Source organism: Lampetra planeri, unplaced genomic scaffold (assembly GCF_965212315.1).
Source record: "Lampetra planeri unplaced genomic scaffold, kcLamPlan1.2.h2 scaffold_954, whole genome shotgun sequence".
Classification (NCBI taxonomy): domain Eukaryota; kingdom Metazoa; phylum Chordata; class Hyperoartia; order Petromyzontiformes; family Petromyzontidae; genus Lampetra; species Lampetra planeri.
The window spans coordinates 1-24,252 of NW_027615776.1; the positions used below are offsets into that span (position 1 = coordinate 1).

Consider the following 24,252-nt stretch of genomic DNA (forward strand, 5'->3'; position numbering starts at 1 on the left):
TCTTATTGTGTCCACTGAGGGGGCACCATAGAATAAAAGCTGGATTCATACTCTACGAGAGGTAAAAACAGTAACAGACACTATTGTCAGCAGTTGTTTCTCAGTAACAGACACTGTTGTCAGCGGTTGTGTGTCAGCAGCAGTGTGTTTCTGCTGTGTCAGCAGTGAGGTGGGCGACGGCGACTCGGAGGATCCTCAGGTCTACGAGTCAATGTGTATGATCCAGACCGGTGTGTGTGAAGTGGCGCAGACGTCCGACCACGGTAATGTCCGCAGCCAATGAGGATCCAAACGTTGTTACCGGGAGTTCTTTACCAGTGATGGTGTTTCAGAGACGCTCCACCTGGAGGAGGACGGCAGCTGCGAGGACGTGTACGAGTATGACCGCCCCCGACCCCTCGTCCCTCCAGGCCCCTCGGCCCCCTCGACCCCCGCCAGACGAGGCCTGGGAGACGTCGGTAGCCAGTCAGCAGCCTTCAGCACTCGGAGTGTGGACGGGGCCATACAACCAGGTCTGTACTGGACCTGGACCTGGACGTGTACTAGAACTAGACTGATGCCCGTTTGTCGCTGCAGGTCCCCAGCAACCCCCCAGACCTCTCCCACGGCGAGCAAACTCAGACCGACAGCCTCAGCCTTCAAATTCGGAGCTCTCTCTTGTCCCCCGCCCTCTTCCTCCTCCCTCCTCCTCTGTCCCTCCTCCCTCCTCTCCTTTTCCTCCCCCCTCCTCTCTTGCTCCACCCCCCCTCTGCCAGCGGAGGCATGGCGCTCAGTGGGGAGATCGAATGCCTGCTGTCCCAGGGCTACTCCATCCAGGACATCCAGAAGGCCCTGATGATCGCCCAGAACAACCTGGAAACGGCCAAGAACATCCTGCGTGAGTTTGTGTCCGTCCCATCGGCGGCACACATCGCCACGTAGCTGCACCCACGCCCACTGCCGCCCACCGCCACCCCTCCATCCCCCAATCCCCAGTGCCATTGACAGATGAAGCCCTTTGCTGCGACCGCGATTGGACGCCTGTGGTTTGACAGCGAGGGGCGCGCTGCGTTCATTTCCTGTCCCACATACAGTTGGGTAATATGCGGCATTGAGGGCGTCATGGGGCAGATGTGTCAACCCTCTGTCCCATGAACGCTGCCTGTGCACTAATTGACTGTGCTGATGCATCTGCATCTTCACCCCCTGGTCGCGTGTTGAATCTTTTGTGAAGGAACCTGCTTTTTAGCTGCTTGTAGCACTTTACAGTCTTCAACCTTGTGGCGTCGGGGATCTATTGGGAGGTAGGGATCCATTGGGAGGTTAGGGTCCTGTGGGGATCTAGGGATGTGTTAGGACGCAGGGATCCGTAGGGTGAGTGGGACGATGAGTGTGCAGTTTCGGTGTGTATTGCTGGTACGATGAAAAAACCTGACAGTGCCTCAGGACGACGATGACAAGATGAAAGAGGTTCATTACAAGAGGAGGGCCGTCGATCAGCTGACGACCATCTCATCAGTCCATAAGTAGTTTGTTCTGTAAAATGTTGCAAAGTGACAGGTCAAAGGTCGACTGATCAGATGTGTCTCTGGTCATCATTGGTGATTTTGATGATGAATCGATTAGTTGCAGAATAATCAGCTGAACGTTTCCTTCGTGGACCAAGAACCAGGATCACGGGTTCTATCACGCATCACTCGTGTCCGTCCTCCGTCGTGTTCCGTTCTCCATCTTGTCCCGTTCTCTGTCCTGTTTCGTCGTCCATCATGTTTCCTTCTGTCATGTTCCATTTTCGTCTCGTCGGTGTGCCTTTTGAAAGCTAACTGTTCTTCTGATCTGAGTCGGCAGAAAAGAAATGGGTGGAATGGTCCCTTTAAGCAGGAAATCCCATCCCATCAGCAGGCGTGAAGCATCTCAGTGGAACGTCTGTGGTTTCTTTGTTTCCTCTTGTGGCTTCAATTTCCCCAAAACCCAAAAATGTCATGGCCGCTGCCCTGCCCCCCCCGACACACACACACAAACACACCAGGCCGCCCTCGAGGTGAGAACGGGAGGACTGGTCCTCTGGGTGCGGAGCTGCCGACTGACAACACGTCATCGTTGGTGTAAATATTTTATTTATTGTTTTTAAATCAGTTTGTCGCCATGTTTTCACCTGAAGCCATTAAGACTTTGAATTAAACTTATTTTCTTTAATGAGTCCTCATCTTCTGCTACTAGAACGTTCCAGAGGGTTGGTACCTGTGTGTTTGTGGGTAAAACCTCAGCAGACAACACGTATGAACGTATGAATCCAAGCAGTCAAGTCCTCCTTCGGTGCAGCAGAGATTTGTTCCAGATGTTTCTCTCCTGGAACCCGAGCTCCTGTCAGAGTCAGAACTTCCTGCCTTCAGAGCAGCGCTGTGGTCACAAAAGAACTGAGAACTACAACGTCGTTTCACTTGAAACTTTTATTTGTTTTTTCTCCAAAAATATAAAAACGGGACCATGAACAAACCACAGAACTTAATTTACACAAACAACGTTTGAAACGCCCAGACCGGAGAAGACGACTCATTGTTCATGAGAAGATTCCACTTCTCACCTGAGGACATTGTCGAACATCTGAGGTTGGAGGAATATAAACATGACTACTTGTCCATGATGCAGGTTATCGGGCACAACAACGTCTGGCGAACGAAACCGCTGCAAGGACGAGGCCACAGCAGAAACATTTCAGTGTACGATTTGACAGCAGATCACGACCTTTGACCTAAACTACACGTATGTACAACGACCGTCAGCCGTCCGTTCTAGGAGAAAAACAAACTGGTCGTGTTCTGAAGAACGGAATCAAACTCAGCTACGACATGAAAACCTTAAATAACAATCATACAGATGGAGCATCGAACACGGGAGCTGAATGCAGGAACTGGAAATTGTGTGTGTGTGTGTGTGCCTGGACAGAATACTGCAAAGCATCATGGGGGAATGTCTGGTCACAGCCTGCGTCGTTCCTTCACATGCTGATGACCAGGTGGTTGCGGCACTGCAGCTCTATCAGGGGCTTTCCTGGTGGGGCAGGGGTCGGGGAATCAGCAGCATTCACCAATCAGATGTGGACATGAGGAAACAAGTGAAGCGCCGTTGTCTCTTTGTGTGACGGTAGCTGTGTGCGGCTGAACGTGATGTCACCGTACCTGGTCGCTAAGGCCCCTTTTCCCCCCATTGACGGATTTCAGCAGGACGGCATCTTCGGTCTTTGTCTTCATCTCCACGACGATGTCGTTTTTGGTGGTTTTCTCTTTGGTGCTGAAGACGAACAGATGGACAGACGCTGAGGTACGAGACAACGGGACACTCTGGACATAGAGACACAGAGACAGCACGGGAGACAGAAGAGACATAAGACAGCACCAGAGACAGCAGTGGACATAAGAGACAGTAGTGAAGACAGAGACAGCAGTGGACATAAAGGACAGCACCGGAGACAAGAGTAAAGACAGTAGAGACAGCTCTGCAGACAGCAGTGGACATAAGAGACAGCAGTGGGGACAGAATAGGACATAAGAGACAGCAGGGGACATAAGACAGCACTGGAGACAACAGTGGACATGAGAGACAGTAGAGACAGCAGTGGACATAGGGGACAGTACTGGAGACGAGAGTAGAGACAGTACTGGAGACAGTGGAGACAGCAGTGGAAATTGTCCTCACATCTCCTCCTTCGCTGAGCGTCCACACAGAACCTTTCCCTTCTTGTGCAGGAAGTAGAGGACGCTGCCGAGGACAGCGAGAAGCAGGAGACAGAGGACGATCCCGATGATGACCAGTCCACTGCCCTCTGCTGCTCACACACACACACACACACACACACACACACACACAAAATAACAACCCATTCTGCCCTGACTGAGGGTCAAAGGTCAGAGGGTGTGGTATTGTACAGACTGTAACGTCCATCCTGATAACTGTAATTGTGATTGACGTTGGACTGAACAAAGAAAATTTAGCTGAACTGAATAACGAGTGTGTGTGTGTATTGTTTGTACATATATGTGTGTGTACTGTGTGTATGTGCGTGTACTGTATCTTACCAGGTGAGAAGGGGGCACTGGAGGTCACCACTGCAACTGTGACGAAAACAACAGGTTGTTGATCAGATCAGATCAGACAGCAACTGTATCAACCTCTGACGTCACTGGAGGGACACACAGGGACGTCTCTAGAGAACACACAGGGACGTCTCTGGAGGACACACAGGGACGTCTCTGGAGGACACACAGGGACGTCTCTGGAGGACACACCAGGATGTCACTGGAGGACACACAGGAGGACGTCACTGGGGGACACACCGGGACGTCACTGGAGGACACACCGGGACGTCACTGGGGGACGTCACTGGAGGACACACAGGGACGTCACTGGAGGACACACAGGGACGTCACTGGAGGACACACAGGGACGTCTCTGGAGGACACACAGGGACGCCTCTGGAGGACACGGGGCGACGTCACTGGAGGACACGGGGGGAACTTCTCTGGAGGATATGGGGGGGACATGCTGCCTCTGCAGTGTCTCACCGGCTGTGACCCTGAAGGTTCTGCTGTCGGATCCTAGGACGTTAGAGGCGTTGCAGCGTGCGCTGATGTCGGCGCTAATGCTGACCGCCACCACACTGAGGGTCATCTGATCGTTGGCCTGACTCATCACCTCGTACCATGTCTGCACACACACACACACCAAGGAAACGGTGAATACAATAGAGAAGCCCGGTGTTCACAAGGTCACAGGGTCAGTTGCCCGCGTCCCACCTGGCTGCCCTCGATGTTCCAGGAGATGACGGGGGCTGGACGGCCGAGAGCTTCACAGCTCAGGTTCACGGTTCGACCTGCTGCCGCCTCCAGCTGCTGCTCCGCCCCCAACACCTGGGGAGGACCTGTCCACACACACACACACACAAACAAGTCCGCACACACACACACACACACACACACACACACACACACACACACGACATAAAAACGATCAGAGGTTTTCCTCCATCAACCCATCAATCAGTCAATCAATCGATCAATCAATCAGTTGATCAGTCGTTCAATCAATCAGTCGATCAATCGATCAGTCAATCAATCAACGGATCGATCAATGAATCGATCAGTCTTCACTCACCCTGGACAACGATGTGAATGGAGCCGTTTGTCCTCAGAGACGGCAGTGATGGGACAGTAACGTCACACACGTACTCGCCTGTTGTCTCATAGGTGGCGTCCCGCAGGTGTAAGGTATGCCCCTCCCCCACCCGACGGCCGTCCTGAACACACACACACACACACACACACGCACTCAGTGGGCTGAGGGGGGGTCGTCCACTCCGGTGTCCCCGGACGCCGGCGTACTGGGACTCTTAAATCTCTTGTATTGGTCCTGGCTGTGATGTGTGTGTTATATCCCAAATGTGACGTCATGTTAGTGGTTTTTTTTTTTCTTCTGTGGAGTGTAAGAGTGTCTTTGTGTTGTGTTTCTGCACCGTGAAACAATCCCACTGGTCTAGCCGTGTGGCGATAAACGGAACTTGAACAGCAGCAGCAGCACCCGTCGCTGCCGACGTACCTTGAACCAGAGGGTGGAGGTCTTCAGGGAGGACAGCGCATTGCACGTAGCCACCAAGTCTTCACCTCTGAACATGACCTCTGAGTCTTTGGGAACCATGACGGCTGAGTCCAAGTCTGAAAGAGCGAGACGTTTGAGGACGTCACACAAACATCATATCGCTTTGAGGACAAAGATGAGCGAATTTGGTCCTTTGTCAAGCATCTGTTTCCATAAAGAAAGAGCATAGAAGTGCGTGTTCCTCACAGTGCACTGTGAGCTGCATTTCCCCTTTGACCTCTGGGACATGTTGGGTGGGACGACACTGGTACATGCCGCTGTCGCTCCGGGACACCGCTGACAGGGTCAGCACGTCGTCGCTGCTCTCCAACGCAACGTCCGGCTCCTGCAAGGACGATGACACCTTCGGGTTCACACTCGCCAGAGGATGAACGGAGAACCTCTGAACTCAACCATGATGGTTCCACACAACCATGGAACCTTAAAGAACATCCAGAAGGTTTTCTACAGAAACGTAACGCTGTGGACAGCTGTCATCTAGTTAGCACACGTTAGATGTACACAGATATTAGCATATGTCAGCTAATGTTAGCAGATACTAGCTGTTAGCATATGTTAGGTAATGTTAGCTGTTAGCAGATGTTAGCATATGTTAACAAATGTAGGAGACATTGTATCTCCTACATGTTTCCTGTGTTTCTCCTCCGTGTCTCCTATATGTCCCCTGCATGTGTCCTACATGTCTCCTACAGGTCCCCCACATGTCTCCTACGTGTCCCCTGCATGTGTCCTACATGTCTCCCATGTGTCTCATCCTTGTCTCATCCTTGTCTCCTCCGTATCCCCTACATGTTTCCTGTGTTTCTCCTGCGTGTCTCCTACGTGCCTCCTAACATGTCCCCTGCATGTGTCCTACATGTGTCTCATCCTTGTCTCCGTATCTCCTACATGTTTCCTGTGTTTCTCCTGCGTGTCTCCTACGTGCCTCCTAACATGTCCCCTGCATGTGTCCTACATGTCTCCCATGTGTCTCATCCTTGTCTCCTCCGTATCCCCTACATGTTTCCTGTGTTTCTCCTGCGTGTCTCCTACGTGCCTCCTAACATGTCCCCTGCATGTGTCCTACATGTGTCTCATCCTTGTCTCCGTATCTCCTACATGTTTCCTGTGTTTCTCCTGCGTGTCTCCTACGTGCCTCCTAACATGTCCCCTGCGTGTCCCCTGCATGTTTCCTACATGTGTCTCATCCTTGTCTCCTCCGTATCTCCTACATGTTTCCTGTGTTTCTCCTGCGTGTCTCCTACGTGCCTCCTAACATGTCCCCTGCGTGTCCCCTGCATGTTTCCTACATGTGTCTCATCCTTGTCTCCTCCGTATCTCCTACATGTTTCTTGTGTTTCTCCTGCGTGTCTCCTATGTGCCTCCTACATGTCCCCTGTGTGTGTCCTACGTGTCTCCCAAGTGTCTCGTCCTTGTCTCCTCCGTTCTGTCGTTCTTACTTGTTCTCTGGTGAAGATGAAAGTTGGGGGGGGGGTTTCCATCTCCTTGGCAACGCAGCTCCACGGTGTCCCCCTCTCGGACAAGGCCCTGAGGAGACTGTTTCCACAGCTCCACCATAGTGGGGGGGTCTGACACACACACACAGAAATATTGCGGCTGACGGTGGGTCCGAGCCAAGCATTTATTGATGGTTGTTGGGCTATTGATGGATTATTCATCGGTTATGATCGGTCACCCTGCTGCTGACGTTCTATCTGTTGACAGTCTGCTCACATACTGGATCACAGTCTGGTATGGGAACTGAACTACAGCAGACAGGGAGAGGTTGCGGAGGGTAGTTGAGGCTGCGCCCTCTCCCTCCCTGACAGCCATTTACACCACGCACTAAGAGCACTAAACATCATCAAGGACCTGTTGGACCTGCTGCCCTCAGGGATGCGCTACAGGTTAATCAGAGCCAGGACTAATAGAACAGAACAATTTTTTTCCCCAAAAGCCATCAAGGCTCTTAATGCTCAGTCCAACTCCCCCTGACCCCCCCGACCCCCCATACCTCCATACACACCACTGTACAACTGCATTTATGGCCCAGAAGTCTGTGCAATACTTGTTAATATATATCTGATTCTTATTTTTATATTGTACATATACCTTCTTTATATCCTAGATTACACACACATGCACACACACATTCTTTATGTATTTATATATTATATTATATTTTTCTTTCTATGTTTTTATTTTCTCTTTTGTTACACTGAAGGAGATGATTGAATCTCGTTGTACATTTGTTTGTATAATGACAATAAAGGCTACCTACCTGTCTATAGGTTATTGATCCTTATTGATGGGATACTGATTTGTTATTGACTTGTTATTGATCATCACTAATCATCTCTGTGTCAGTGGCGGTTAGACGTGAACTTACAGTGAACAGTGATGTTGATGCTGCTTGACTCCGCCGTCCTCACGGCCCCCGGGACCGAGAAGGTCACCTCACAGGAGAAATGAGCGTCCTTGTCCTCCCTCTGCACCCTGTACTCCAGTGTGCTCTGGACCGAGTAGAAGTCACGTGAATCCCGAGTCACCAGGGTCAACACATTCACACCTGTACGGTCAGAAGAAGAAGACCTCAGGACCAGGGGGACAATCAAAGCCAACAAACGGAGACCCTTAGTCCACTCACGTTCCGTAGCAGGTGTCAGTGGCACCTGGTTCCGGTACCAGGTGATGTTAGGTTTGGGGAACCCATTCCGAGTCTCACACGATGCCACCTGGAGGCACATGGACGTGTCGGTCACACAGTGGTAGCCATGTTGTAGACCACCTGACGGCCAACAGACGTCCACTGACCTTTGACGGTTTTTCCCTGGTCACAGATGTTCCCTCTTGGACCACTTCGATCACCGGAGCTTCTGGAGGAGCTGGGAAACAAAGAGGATCACCAGCGTGTCTAAAGACCACGTCAGAGTTAGATGTATTTACATGTACATGTACACGTTGTACCACATGTGCAACGTGGTAGACGTGGTAGATGGTAAGAGAGAGAGAGAGAGAGAGAGAGAGAGAGAGAGAGATGGACTGGACGATGGCAGCGCACGCAGTCGCAGCGCGCAGTCGCAGCGCGCAGTCGCAGCGCGCAGTCGCAGCGCGCAGTCGCAGCGCGCAGTCGCAGCGCGCAGTCGCAGCGCGCAGTCGCAGCGCGCAGTCGCAGCGCGCAGTCGCAGCGCGCAGTCGCAGCGCGCAGTCGCAGCGCGCAGTCGCAGCGGCTCAACGTTCTGACCTTCAGTGATTTGTTTTTTTTGTGTGCTAAGTACGTCCTGCTCGTTTTCACTGATTTCTGCTGATTTTTCTACATCAACAATCTACATCATGCTAACGGTTGTTTACATTCTACACATGCTAATGCTAGCTGGGCCCTCGGACTGTTGCATAGTAACATCGACTGGCAGCAAAACGCCGTACACATTATCACAGGCGATTTCGTGGACTTCAAATCAATTTGCAAATCAAAGTAATTTGATGTGTTGTCTTTGTTTGTTGTTGCCGTTTTAATGTTTCTTTTATGCACCGACTGGAGGGCACTTGAATTTCCTTGTGACCACGTCAGGTTTATCTGAGAACCATGTCAGGGGGGGTGTCTGAGGACCACGTCGGGGTGTGACAGAAGTTCACATCTGCATCTTACCAAACACTCGCAGCTGAGTTTTGCCCTCAGCGGTTCCAGCCGACAGACCGTTCACCTGGCAGAAGAACTCCCTCTCGTCGGAGAGCTGGACACCCTGAATGGAGAGAGATGTTCCATGCTGGTCCAGGGTCACCTGGATGCGTCCGGTATAGTTTGTGTCCTTGTCCACCAACGTGGAGCTGTGATCACCGTAGAAGATCCGCACCCGAGAGCTGCCCCCACCGATGGCTCTCTGAGGGACGGCACACAATACACACAGGGGGGGGTTAGTGGGGTCAGTGGTGGGACAGTGGGAGGGGTCGGGGGGGTCACTCACCACAAACCACTGGATCATGAGGAAACTCGGCTCGACTGTGGCTTCAGTGAAACTGTACTGGCAGGAGATTTGAGCTGAGTCGCCCAGGTAGACCTCCACGCTGCCGGGCACTGTCAGCTCCACCCCCGCCCACACTGAACACACACACACACACATGAGACTGGGGAGCAGACTCATCATCTCCTTTTAAGGCTCACATGTTCTGTTCGGTACTCAACCGAGGCTCCGCCCTCATCGACAATCTGCCCCGTTCGCAGAAGAAAAATCTGTGTTCAGCTGCAGAGCGACATGTAGCCGCAGGCAGACCAGGCCAGACTGACTTGGCAGCTTTGATGGTGTGTGTGTGTGTATGTGTGTCTGTGTCTGAGTCAAAGATGGTGGAAGAAGCGGGTCCCACAAATTAGATAAATAGACACAGCTGGGAAATAAACACAAACAAACAACAGGATCAACATGTTCCTGTCATCGTGTTCGACTGACTCTCCTGTGAAAATGTTTGTTTTTAGACAAATCTTAAGGTAAAACTTGGACCACACGAGTGTTTAAACAGACAAGCACGAAAAGAGCTTTATGAGACCACTCGCCGCCCTGCTGCCCCCATTCAGACAACTGAATGACCGCTACCCCCCGGCACCCACACAGCACACACACACACACCCACACAAGCCTGAGCTCAGCCAACTATTCCTTTTAAGACAACGGGCGCGCCATTGTTCCCCCACCTGGGTGATCCCTCCTCTGACACACACACACACATTGTTGACAGTTTAACTGATCTCAGCAGCTTTGAGGAGAAAAATCTGATAACAGTGAAGAGAAAAACATTGTGTGTGTGCGTGTGTGTGTGCGTCTGTGTGGGTTCGTGCTACAAACTTTTCACTAATCCGATTAGCATTGGGGGCAGATTTGGCTCCGAAGCCCCCGGGGTTTTATCTGTGCTGACTCTTTGGTGCCTGGACGTGTGCGTGTGTGTGTGCGTGTGCGTGCTCCATAATGATGTCTGCACACACGCCCTCATCCGTCATGCAGATATTTACTGTATCACACACACACAAACGTGAACGAATGAACCCCCCCGACAGCTGTGGGTTCGGGACCTTTTGACCTCGTCTGTCGCTGATAAGAGTCCAATCACCTCTGAAATGACCGAATTCTTCTCCTGCTGCTTCAACCATGAAATGAGGGGTGTGTGTGTGTGTGTGTGTGTGTGTATGTGTGTGTGTGAGCGAGAGATAAATGAGCTCCATCAGCTCTATATTAATAAATGCACAGAAAACAGTCGTGTTCAAACACTGAATGTGAATCTCTGAGCTTCTTGAGGACAGATCTATCTGCGACCAATCAGAGGAACAGACCCACAAGGGGACGGGGTCTTCCTTTTACCAATCACATTTGTCGGAAGCAGTTCGGTCAGTCAGACCTCTTTTTCTTGACTCGGTTCCAGCGTGACTACGAAGCTACTTGACTTGACCCCTGATCGGAGCTCCTGCAGCTGAGAGCTGATGAGATGGAACCTTCTTCATCCCTGGAGAGTTCCTTCAGCAACCTGTCCCTGTTCCTTCTCAGGAACACGAAGAACATCTTCCCTGTTCAAACGTCTCCAGCCAGTGAACGTGTGAAGTGTTTCAACTGACAGGCGTCCTCCGAGGATGAGGTGGAAAGAGCTGGAGTGTGAAGACCAGTGAGTGTGAGTGTGTGTGTGTGTGTGTGTGTCTGTGTGTGTGTGTGTGTGTGGATCTGTGTGTGCGTGTTGGGGGGTGGTCACTGTGCGCTGCCTGACATCAAAGAGGACAGACACACATCCACACATGCGCGGTACAGGCGTGGCCTGGACGTCTTCTCTGCTCCTGAGGAACGTCTCGGGGTCACGACCTCACACTGTGTGACCTTCTGAAGGAGTATATTGCTCTGGAGTGCCTGGGTTCTTCACTAACGTAAGGCTCCGGAGGGGCGGGGCCTATCCCGGCCAGTTTGGGATGTTTCCTGCAGTGAAACGACTGCGTGAACGTCTGAGAAGAACGTGAAGCTGCAACACGACTTGATGTAAAATGTAAAAGAAGAATTTCAGATGAACTCCTGCTGCGTGGAAACTTGGTGCACGGCCGCATTAATCTTTCATCGTTTCACCCTGTGGGTGAGACGTCATTAAAGGAGCAACAAACATGTTTTATTCATGCTTGTATCTGATGTTCTGCAGCTTGTTCTTCTAGTCAATTCGCCCCCTCCAGACCTGACGCCGTAATTAAAGGTCAACACAGTCAACACCGGTCCTCCAGCTTCAGACCAAACCGAATCGGACGGAGGACGTCTCCTGAGGACGTCAGTGCATCTCCCCATATTCACCAACCGACTCTCGTGGAGATGGAAGCGTTCCTATCAGGAAACCAGCGTCGTGTGTCTGAGACACCATGAACTTCGAGCAGGTCCGGTTCCTCGTGGCCACGCCCTCGACAACAGCTCCTGATGTTTGACAGCTCCTCCTGTGTTTTAACGTCTGCAGGCATCAGACCCCCGCTTGGGCGGTTCTTCTACGTCCGATGAAGGAGCATGACAGACGAGACCTTCTGGTCAGAGCGAGCAGGTCAAGTGACGACAGCGCGGCGGCTCGCGACCACGCTCCAACAAAGAACTTCTTATCCTCAGCGCTCATCACCTGCTCCCTATCTCTGACGGCTGCTGACCAGGTGCCAACGAAAGCAGCTTTGGCCCAGTGAAGACCTGAGTAGCTCAGAACTTCAGTCTGATCCTCAAGACAGAGACAAGATGAAAGACCAAAGTTATTCAATGTTCCAGAAGTTTCAGAATGACTGAGTACAGGTCTGAAGGATCAGGAGTTTCACTCCCATGGTGGATGAACGAGGGGGTGTGTCCGCTGCAGGAGGTGTGTGTGTGTGTGTGTGTGTGTGTTTTCCAGGTTGTCTTTCAAAACAACAAGTAGACGTTTGCGTTTGTCTGTGAACGTGTTGCCTGTAAACATCTCAGCACGCATTCACCTTCACATCTCACACGTCCACACGAGTGTTTGCACAACAAACTCCTGCAGCTGACGTCAAAACACACACACATACACACACACGCGCGCACACACTGACACAGCAGCGGCTCGTCACTTCATCTGCGGACTGAGGGACTCCAGGTTCTCACTCAGGACAAAGATCATACGTGTTCGCTTCCTGTCTGAACAGAAGATGTTGGAGGTCTGTGTCTGTGTCCCAAATCACCCCCTCGCCATGTCCAAACGAGTGAAACCCAGGGATGGAAAGAAGTAAAGAAGAGGAAGAAAAACATGAAGACGATCAACGTAGAGAACCGTCAATGTGATGAGATTGACAGGAATCGTTATCGTTGTCGGAGATGTCGGAGCCGCTGGTCGCTCCAACTGCCGGGGGTGGGGGGCACAAATGATCCCAATCATAAAGATTATAACAGTTATAACTTTACTATACTTTACTTTACTATAAAGTTGCAGAAATACATCACAGAGAACCTCCGCCCCCAGGGAGAGATTTCACACACAGCCTTTGTTTCATTCAGCTTCTGGAGAACATGGAACAGAAGAACATTCTGGAGAACATGGAACATAAGAACGTTCTGGAGAACATTGAACAGAAGACAACTGAAGTCACAGATGAAACATAGAAAAACACACAAGCGCATGAAGAAAATCCTTTGGGGAGAACGTTGATGGAGAGCAGCTGGGAGGGGGCAGAATAGGGTGGGGAGGTTGGGGTATCTCTTTATCCCCTTTGAAATGTCAAGTTCAAAGATCCAGCACGGCAGCTTTGATCAACGAGCTGAGACGGACAGAGAACGAGAGCATCGCTGAAGAAGACGGCGTCCGTTAGCATCAATGAGCTACATGCTAACGCCTATTCTGAGCATTTGATGTCGGACGAGAACTTTACAACAGTGTGTCTGATGTCACAACGCCGATCGATCGTCTACACACCATCTGCAGCCTGTTCAGTCGATCCTCTGACGGACCGATGGAGTGAATAAAGAACCGACAGATCCTCTCAGCTCTGGCAGCCAAATGATGCGTGTGGCCGCTATCGAGCCACCTAGCGGCTCCTGGCGGCTGCAGGTTTTTTGTTCATCTTTTTCAAATTCTTCATGTTAATTTCAGTGGAACTTTCCACTGCAGAACTCCAGAATTCGGTGTGAAGAATGGATTCATAGTCGGACGCTGCAGGAGTCACGAGCGAATATTACCATGAGCTGATCAAATACTCTGTGGAAACGCTTCTGGCAGACTGAGTCTGCTGAAGGAGCCGTGGAGCAGACAGGGATGAGAACATGGATGCACTGATGTTTCAAAATGCTTTTCTGAGCAGAAATCCCACCTCAGACACAGAAAGTTCATCCAACTTTCAAACAGCTCAGAGTTTTCTGAGGTGAAGCTACTTTTCACACCAGGATCCGTTTCCTCACCTCCAGAGCAAATATCTCAGGGGCTTTGGACGGAGTCATGTCCATCACCGCCACAAAGAACTTCACCTCTGGAAGTCAAACAGGAATTCCAGGGGGCGTGACGGCGCATTCATGGCGTTCTGTCACACGATTGAAGTTTTCAGGGACAACGTCTATGTCCAGATGGTCTGAGACCAGTTCACAACCATGACAACCTTTAACGGTCCACATAAAAAGATGCAGGGTCAGGTATCAGGTGGGTCGGGTCAGGTAACAACAGGTGAGTCGGGTCAGGTAACAACAGGTGGGTCAGGTATCAGCTGGGTCAGGTAACAGGTGGGTCAGCTCAAGTAACACACAGACATTGGTACTTGGTACAAATCTCAATGGAACCATGTAAACTGTCAGACTGTGTTTTTGTTGTCTTGTACACTTCCTGTTTTATTTTGAAGATCTTGTTTTCCATGTTGTTGTACTTCCCATCCTTGGTCCATTTCCCCACATGAGTCGAATACCAATCTGTTTCACCTGTGTGTTCCTGGTGTATTTAACAACTGGGCCTTCACGGTCAGATTGTCTCCTGTCTGCTCAGCTCGCTCACGTTACCTTTGTTTTCTTTGTGTCAGACTGGATTGTTTTTCTGACATTGGATTTTTCTGCCTGATCCTGCAGCCTTTTGTGTGTGACCCCCCCACCTCCATTTGGATCAAAGTACTTGCCTTATGGACTCTGTACCTCTTCCTCGCTTCCCTTTTTGCACCTGGGGTTCACGTCCACCAGCCCTGACATTGTGCTACCTCTTCCCGCTCCCCCACATGTTCTCATTAACAGACCACGGAGGGCTTCCTCAGCGTCACGTGCCTGGTCCCCGCTGGGCTGGCAGATGCCAGAATGGCTCGAGGTGTAGGAGCCTGTGGCGTCGTGAACCTCCGGCCCAGCAGGGGGCTCAGATCTCATCCTACAGTATCTGTGCACCAACTCGTTCAGCTCAGTTTGTTGCAGTCATTCGCTCAGATCCGTGAGAAGAAGGCGTTGCCATCATTTATTCAGGGCTCTGGGCCCACTCATTAGCTGCTGGTCCTCCACCTGTGCCTGAGTCACAATAAAGTATAATAAAAGATGTGACTCTGTGAGGATGAGGATGAAGCTCTCGTTCATATGAGACCTGCTCGTCCAGAGCCCCTGACTTCTAAACACTAACACTGACACTAAACCTCGCCCCTGAGACCTCACCCTAACCATAGCCCCTGATCCCATCCAAAACTCCAACAGACAACAAAACACATCTGTCCCTGCTGATGATGTCACAGTGATTGAAGCAGCATCACCTCCTGAGTGAATCTTCAGGACAGGACAGAGAGTTTGTGCTACCAAAGCTGTTTGACGTGCAAGTGAAAATCCAGTCACCAATGAAACAATCAACCAACAATCTTTTCTTTGTTTTTTTCATTCAGCTGCATGTTTCAGGTTTGTGTTGGTTTCATATATTTGAGGATAACTGAGTCATGTTTCATTGTTTGTCACTGAAACTGGAGCTTTGACTCTGGAGTGCTGTAGGAGAAGAAGGCCCCACGGGGCAGATTCCAGACAGGAGCTGCAGAGGGAGATCACGTTTCGTCAGACGACTACCGGTGAGTCCTTAGCTTCTTCTCAAAGAACAAAAGACTTTTAATACATGAAAGAATTCCAGCGCTGTGTCATCTCAAAGACAGGGTCTACTCTACGTTCATGGACGAATGGATGAATGAAGGTCTGTACATGTGAACTAGACAAACTGCGACAGCAGATGGAAGCAGCTGTGAACATTCCTCCAGTTGGTCCATCAGTCTGTTCTCTGCTGCTGGTCCCAGGAGACACGCCCCTCCAGCTGTCCTCTGGAGACAATCACCGTCGTCAAAGCTGCTTGTTGAACATGACGCTCTCATGGTGTTAATATAATTTTTCTTTAAGATGTACGGCGTCTCACGAGCCAAACATCCTCATGAATATTCATAAGTACATGGACACACATACACACACACACACGTCTTTGAAGCGTCTATGTCCGTCTGGTTCCACGTCAGACTTCTTACAACAGGTCTCTGACGCCATCGAAGAACATCTCCACACCGCTCAACAACAGACTGAAGACTTGGACGTTCACGTCGCCGCTTCGCTCGTTGTCCTGGAAACACTGGAGACTTTGTATTTGTCACCATTTGACTGTGACTCCAGTCACAGTGAGGAACTGGGACTCTCAAGAAAAGTCACACTCGAAGACACGTCAGACATGAAGACACGTCAGACACGCAGACATGTCAGACACTTTGACACGGGACACAACGAACAAAGACTTGTAGGACTTGACGTCGTCGTCACCTCCAGCTATGGAATCTGCTTTTGTTCCCAGAGGACAACGATCTGAGCTCCATTTCGACGTCCAGACGTACAGAAAGCACAGGTCACATTTCACCCTCCAGGACTGACACACAAACACACACACACACACACAGACGACTTGAGCAAAGTCAACATTCCAAACTGAGGTGGAGAGGAGACTGTAAATGTATGTGTGTGTGTGTGGAGGGGGGGTGACACCCCAGCTGCTGGATGGACGGGACAGATGTGAGCAGCTGCTTCATAGGAAGAAGTCGTCTCTGTGTGTCTGCTTCCTAACCCCCCACACAGACAGATTTGTCTCAGTGTCGGCGAACGAGGATTAATTGGACATAAGACTCCACAGATCCACAACCAGGATTTAGGAGAAAGATCCGGATGAAGATGGAGCGTGTAGGCGTCCTCCTCATGTCTCCAGTAGCTGAGGAGGTCAAAGGTCATTCGACGGAACACATGCAGCACAGTACTACGAGTGGTAGGACTGTTCTATGAATACTTCCAGTAGGACGGGTCCTACACCAAGACCACATCAAGTGATGTAGTTTTGAGTTGAGAGCTGCTGATCCAGAGGACTCACCTGGGCTTTCACCTGACTCATCGAAAAACGTTCCTGACCCGCTCAGGTGACCCAGGTTCAACCAATCAATCAATCTAATCGACCAATCAATCAACCAATCAATCATCCACCGCACCTTGAAATCCCTCAAACGTCACTAAAGTAACGTTAAGTGACGGAAAGCAGCGTTCAAACAAACTTCACCGCGTGGTCGCGACACAAATCTTAAACGTTTACAAAGAGTTTGAGGTCGCGTGAGTGAGTGAGTGAACAAGTGATCGAGGACTCACCGCAGCGCTGCAGCAACAAGAATCCGACGAACCACCCGCAACTCATCGCGTCTCGAGGAGGAATGAAGAGAGAGGGAGAGAGAGGGGGGAGAGGAGGAGAGAGAGAGAGATTGAGGGCTTTGGAGGAGGAGGAGGAGGAGGAGGAGGAGGAGGAGGAGGAGGAGGGGTGAGGGGGTGGAGCTGGCGGGTTCTGACTTTGGGGAGTTTGAGCCACAAGGAGCTTATTAGTGCTCTAATACACACATGTGCACACACACACACGCACACACACACACACACACACACACGCCGGTATACATATACATACATACACACGTGTGTGTATATATATATATATAATATAGGGTTAGGCTCAGGTTAGGCTCAGGTGGCCAATTGTCCCTAAATGTAGATTGGTTGGCTGTTACTCATTAGTGTTACTCACTGTTTCACTTCCTCAATCTGTCGCCTGAGTGAACGTCCAGAAAACACTGCTCCATATTTCTGACGTGTACCAACGTTGCAACGTTCTGTTTTTATTGCAGTTTGATCACCTGAATATCAAAAGTGCAAGATGATCTGTGACAGTCGTGATATGTCTAATCAACATGGATGTGCCTAGTGATCCAGGCTGAAATAATCCAGTGTAAGTGGCTTGAAAATGAAAAGCTGCAACCTTTGGTCAACTGTGATAAAAGAACCCCCCCACCACCACCACGAAAAAAAAAAGTGATTTGTAATTTCTGCCTCTATTGGACCAAGTGACCTTGTCCAGTTTCTTTTGGCTTCAACAAAACAGACCATCTGGCTTTGGCGCAAACAGCTCTACTGAAGCATGTGACCTGCAGGGTCTTTCTTTGTTAGCCGGTTGCTAGCATGGTTAGCTTAAAATGTGCCTCATCCAGCATGGTTAGCTAATGATGAAATATTACCAGTCATTATCATCAATGATATGAATTCGAGGATCAAAGCGTGAAATTAAACATATTTTACCCACGATTTCAAACATGAAGCTGATGGCTGGCTCCTTCCTCCTGTCTGTTTTTTGGTGTTGCTATGGGAACCGGCAGTGTGTGAGTAGCTTAGTGGGGGAAATTTCTCCTGGTGTTAAAATAAAGATGAATTCTCTTTTTTCTTTCACCCACTCACGCCCTCATTAAACCAGTGGATGGACTCGTGTTTCCTTGTGATCAGACATGCAGATTTAACTCTGAGGTGACGAATAAATTACATGACACCCGCCCCAAAGCACCCCTTCTTCAGGTGTGGGATAGTCGGTAAGCCGTTGTTAGGATGTGGGACGGTCGTTTTTCCGGTGTGATACAGATGTGTTATTGCTGCTCAGTTGATAAGTTGTTGTTCAGTCATTATTCAGCTATGGGACAGTTGTTGTTCAGGTGTTGGACAGTTGTTGAGTCGTTCAGGTGTTGGACAGTTGTTCAGTTGCTGTTCAGTCATTGTTCGGATGTGGGACAGTTGTTCAGTTGCTGTTCAGTCATTGTTTGGATGTGGGACAGTTGTTCAGGGGTTCAGGTGTTGGACAGTTGTTCAGTGGTTCAGGTGTTGGACAGTTGTTCAGTTGTTGGACAGTCATACAAGTGTTATTCAGTCCTCTCTCTCGTACTCAGTGGGTCTGGTGCTGCAGCTTTCATGAGACACATCAAAGTGGTAGGAAACGCTCCTCATCAGCACTTTGCTCCTCATGCCGTTTGTTGAGTCTGATTCTCTGTGGAGGAGGAGGAGGGGGCGTTGTATAGAGGGGCTATGGAGGGGGGACTGTTGTGGGTGTGTGTGTGAGGGGGGGCTGTGGGGGTGGGTGGATGTGGAGCTGTGGAGGGGGTCGTGGGGGCTTTATCAAAGAGTGAGGAAAGACCTTTCAGGGGGTTTCTTCCATTTGATGTTTCTCTGATCATTTTTTCTGCTCCTCTGCAGATTTGAACCATCACGGAGAAGAATCTTTTGTCACACACGTGTCAATGTGTGTCTGTGTGTGAGTGTTCCCATCCATGACTTCCTGGTTCATACGTTTGAATCAGGATCCTGTCAGAACGTTTTCCTTCATCGATGCAAAAGCTCAATAACTCCCAAGTGCCAAATTGTATTTCCATGCTGCCCTCTTGTGGTTATGTCAGTACAGTGCAAGTCCTGTCTGCTAATACATGATCTGAAACGTTGCTCACCGCTAAAATCAAACTGAAAGACGATTTATCATCTGATCAGTCATTCCTGTGCCTGGAAAACTGGTTCATTGACTGTACCCCACGGTGACTGTATGTACATGACTGTGCCTGACTGTATGTGACTGTTCCTGTCTGTGATTGGACCCGAATGACTGCAACTGTACATGTGACATCCGACGTGTGTCAGAACAAGACACCTGATGTGTATTCTATTGTACAAGACACAAATGCAAGAAACATAAAGACAGCCCAATCTCTTCTGGTGTTTCTGGTCGTTTCCTGTCAAAACACAGACGAAACAACTTGACAACACAGTCAAAGGGAGGTGTGACTCTTGACAAACACAAACAGCTGCAACTTTTTCTTTTTCACCCAATCACAGCGCAGCTCTGCTCACGTGTGATCGCAAGCTCCATGAACGTCGTCACGTCAAACACATGCATTGTTGCCATTTGTGAACTCAGGTTCACAGCTTCAAGCCCAGTCGTGTTTCCACGTCAGATTGACAGCCGAGGACCTCTGTAGGGTATGGTGTAGGTCCTCTGGGGGGTACAACATAGGATCTCCATAGGGTCCACGCCAGGTCAACAGAGAAGCTTCACTTGGACTTCAGTCACACTATGAACTCTTGGACTTCCTGTCCCGCCCGTCCTGGTTCTTCATGTACTTCTGGTACACGACTCCGAGTGTGGTGACGACGTTCCCCAGGAAGAGAATCATGTAGGAGCAGCCGCACATCATCACCTGTGCACACACACGCACGCAGTGTCCTTGAACGCGTCACCATCTGCACACACGCACGCACACACACAAGCAGATGTGCGGAACCCCACCTGCCATTCTTTACACTGCGGCAGCTGGAACATCCTCAATAACGTGATGCTGTTGTAGAGCTGCCAGAACTAGAAGACACACAGGAGATCAGCGTTGAGACCAGAGAACGATGACCGGACACGATTTGTTTGACAGCGGCAGATACTGACGTGACCGAAGAAGAGGAAGGGGAGGAGGAAGGTCAGACCTCTCCACATCCATGACTGGAAGCCTTCTGAGAGTCGACAGAGAAAACATATCATGTGACGATGTCCAGCATGGGTAACATGTGAAAGGTCTGCTGGCCATGGACACAGTGCTACTTTAGCATGCTAACCGTGGCATCCTGTTAGCCTGTCAGCATAGCGCAGCACAACAACTAAAGGCTCATTTACACTGGAAGCGTGTGCAGCATGGAACGTCTGCGCCATGTCTCTACTCCGTTCCCAGTGTGATCTCAATTCACACCGGCAGCGTTTCAGCAGCGGAGCAGAACACCTGACGAGTACTGAGAGAGTCAGGATATGGCACGAACAACAAGAACGGTTCTTCGTTTCCCAGTTGATGCTTCAGTTTTCATCAGCCTGTACCACCACACATTTCTCCTCCATCAACAACTGCAGCAATTTCTGATGTCGTCCTTCTACAACAGATGGAAGGTATCAAATGTGTTGCTGGGTTCCTCGTTGCCAACTGGACTTGTTTGCTTGAAGGCGTTTCACCACTCATCCAAGAAGTTCTGGCTGACTGCCGAAACAAAACAACAAGAATTGAAGAAGCTTTGCACATGAGTGGCGAAACGTCTTCAAGCAAACAAGTCCAGTTGCCAACAAATTAACCCAGCGAGACATCATGACCTGGATGACCGAGAACCTTCACAGACAGGTATCAAATATGATACCCTGTTTCTTCTTCTCCATTTCTTGGATAAATCTTTCCTCGTCCATGACTCGCACTGTGTCTGAGATGAGCTGCGATGTACCCGTGGCTTTCCTATACTCGATGTGATGTAACATTCATGTGCTGATGGTTGTGGTGTTGTATTGTGTGTCATGTCCAGTCCGAGCGATCTGCTCTGTGAAAATTTACACGTCTGAATCGTGGTTGAGCGCCGAAATAGAACAAATTCACACTGCAGATGTTACATGACATCCACATGTAAATCCACCCTGAACAGTCTATTAAAGAATGGTGCTCATGATGGTTTGACACATGAGCCCCTTGGTGGGCCATGGAGGGGCAGACAATGTTGTGTTCGGTTGTTCTTTGAGCTCCACCTGGACTTGTTCACAGGTGCTGAACAGAAACGACTGATGGATGTGTGAACCTTTGAAGCTTTTGGTTTGTTCTTCTGATGGACATGTGATGATTTCAATCATGAAACGGTGAATGGCGGCGGTTCCTTCACCCACCGACTGTCAGGTCCATGTTGTGTCTCTCTCCAAGCGCTCGCAGCCGGTACAGACAGCCACTCTGGTAGTAGTACTGAAGAAACTGACAAAACCTGCTCCAGGACAGAGGAAACACAAGATGTCACACTCACTCATTCACTCAGCACTCACGTGTCCACTCCCGTATGAAGACGCTCACTGGACCGATCTGAACCTCACCCAGCATCACATGGAGTGTGATGAACGTGTGTCTTACTTTGGTAGAGACAGTACGTGAGGAACTGGTTCCTGAACATCTGGTACAGACGACCTTCAGGCCTGAGCACAAAGCAAGGTTCACTAATGTTCACTAACGTTCACCAACTATCACTGAGGGAATCAGTAGGTGAACCGCCACTCACCAGGTAAGCATGACTCCAGACAGGAAGGTGGACACGTAGTGATGGAAAACCCACCAGCCTCGGATCCTGGAAGGACAACGACAGGCTCAGGACAGTTTCACCTGCTGAACGTGAACAGGAGGGGGCTCCACAGATAACGTCACATGATATATTGGCTTGGAGGACACCCCTGAGTCACAGGTGAAGTTGGAGACAGTGGAGATGCGGTGGACCTTGAGCCGTTGCTGATGAGGACACTCTCTCGGATAGTGAGTGTGCAATAATACCACACAGCAGGAAGTTGAAAAGGCGTCTAGGACCCTGAAAACAACAACATGCACATCGACTGATGACAACGTCCACTGGACAGACGTGCATGTGCAGAGGAATCTGACCTGTAACTGAACACAAAGCGACAGGTGAAGGAGAACAGGAAGAGGATGACGGTGAGCGCTAGTTTAAACTTCTCGTACTCGTCCTTGTAGGCGAATCTGTCGAAGGGACAAGTCAGTTCCTGTCCCCAGGGAGGAACGTCTGCTGGGATGGGACCTACTTTGACTGTTTGTTGAGGAGTGTCACATTGACGTTTCCTAAAACAAGAGCCAGGTACAACCTGAACAGGAGATAACGTCAGCACGTCAGCAGCCACTTGACAACAGGAGATCAAATGAGAGAATCCAACCCGTTCTTCTTTGGCAGGAACGCCTCCATCTCACAGAAGGAATCAGCTCGCTCTCTGATGGCGTCTTGGATGCCAGCGATGGACTGCAGCTCCTCTGGACTGAGGTTTACTGACAAACGACTCCCATTGCATCTGGTCACACAAACACTCATCAGCTGCTTCACATCCTTCCACTGCTCATGGGAACCTGAGCAGCAGCTTCACGCTGAGGACACAAGGATGCGTGAGTGCACACAAGGATGCAAATGCACGAGAGGATGCTGCGTGTGCATGGCAATGTGTGAGGAGGTGTGAGGATGCGCGAGGGCCATGAGTGCATGTGAGAAAATGTTCCATCAGTGACGTTTGACCTGAGAAAGAAACAATAAACATTACTCTTCCAGCGCAGCGGCGAGTTCTTGTAACTTCCTCCTCTGACGTGTGATGGCACCGCTGCACGTGCTCTGCAGTTTGTTCACTTCCTCCAGTTTGTGTTTGTACAGACGGTGGGTTTCCTGTGGATGAGGTCATGTCATCACCTTATGTTTTCACAGAAGGTCAAAGGTCACGAGCACTGACTCCTCTATTTCAAAGATTTCATTAAGTCCTGTTGACACACCAGGGTCAGAGGTCAGAGCGCCATTGTGGTGTTTGTTTACCTTTATGAAACAACATAAGAAAGTTGAAGACAGAAATATTGTAAACATGGAAGAGAGATAGATGTACTTCATTGATCTCCCAAAAGAAATTCAAAATATAAATACAATATACATGTACATAAAACAAATGAGGAAAAAGAAAAAGTGATACCAATGAAAAGAAAAACCTGTCAATCAGATCAGACTCCACCAGGAAAGTCCGGTTTCTTCTTCGTAATTTTGCATTTATAGACGAAAAACGCAGTAAAATGAGTAAACTATGAATAAGACATTTATCATTAAAACGACTTCTCGTCTTTGACCTTATGACCTCTAAGGAGACGGAACCAGGACGACACTAAATGTAGAAAAAGAGTGTGGAGATTAATGTAGGGAAACCGTTACACAACGTGGAGACGAACGTCGAAGTCTCACAGGAAGTGATGCGTGTTCGTTTCACCGTGAAGTCAAAACAAACATCGAGCAGATTCTGACGTAAAACTACAGATGACGACAACTGATCAGAGAGCTTTTGACCTCATTCCTTCTAGAAGGAATTGTCCTGTCTGCGCATGAGCACTGAGTCGTCCAAAGTTTTCTACTTCGAGCTAATGCCAGCTAACAGTAAGCTAACAGCGAACATCAGTGAACTTACCTGGATGTGTGTGAAGTCTTTCTCTAAATCCTCCCACTCGCGGAAACACTCGGACAAACCCGTGGGACTGAACAACATTTCCGCTTGGACTCGAACAAGCCAACTTGCCAAGTAATGGAGCTAATGTGAGCAGTAGTCAGCAGTGTCAAAAGTGCACTTTCTGTGCTTGCCTTCAAAATAAAAGCTTATACTAGACTGCTGTACTATTTCCTACATAGGGCTTTGGAATGTGTACGTCTGTGGGAAATAGGAAATGACGTACATGCTTCAACAGATCCTTCATGTATAAATGTGGATATCTGACAGAAAACCTTCCTTTGTGCTTTTATTTTCTTTTGGTCTGTTTCC

General features: G+C 49.7%; 2 protein-coding genes across 2 annotated transcripts; both read right to left on the reverse strand.

Moving 5' to 3' along the window:
• Positions 1 to 3,018: 3,018 nt before the first annotated feature.
• Positions 3,019 to 9,752, reverse strand: LOC144742275 (cell surface glycoprotein MUC18-like). Its single transcript, XM_078624745.1, is given in 15 exon segments — positions 3,019 to 3,030; positions 3,159 to 3,270; positions 3,676 to 3,805; positions 4,542 to 4,683; positions 4,773 to 4,897; positions 5,131 to 5,272; positions 5,572 to 5,687; positions 5,818 to 5,956; positions 7,071 to 7,103; positions 7,105 to 7,199; positions 8,000 to 8,179; positions 8,258 to 8,345; positions 8,425 to 8,495; positions 9,260 to 9,491; positions 9,576 to 9,752. Coding segments are annotated over 15 exon segments (1,794 nt in total).
• A 10,232-nt stretch (positions 9,753 to 19,984) lies between these two features.
• LOC144742276 (transmembrane protein 120A-A-like) lies at positions 19,985 to 23,982 on the reverse strand. Its single transcript, XM_078624746.1, is given in 13 exon segments — positions 19,985 to 20,110; positions 20,200 to 20,268; positions 20,350 to 20,414; positions 21,592 to 21,673; positions 21,816 to 21,888; positions 21,972 to 22,037; positions 22,184 to 22,258; positions 22,260 to 22,271; positions 22,346 to 22,441; positions 22,504 to 22,563; positions 22,633 to 22,764; positions 23,008 to 23,126; positions 23,905 to 23,982. Coding segments are annotated over 13 exon segments (1,053 nt in total).
• Between the last annotated feature and the right edge of the window lie 270 nt (positions 23,983 to 24,252).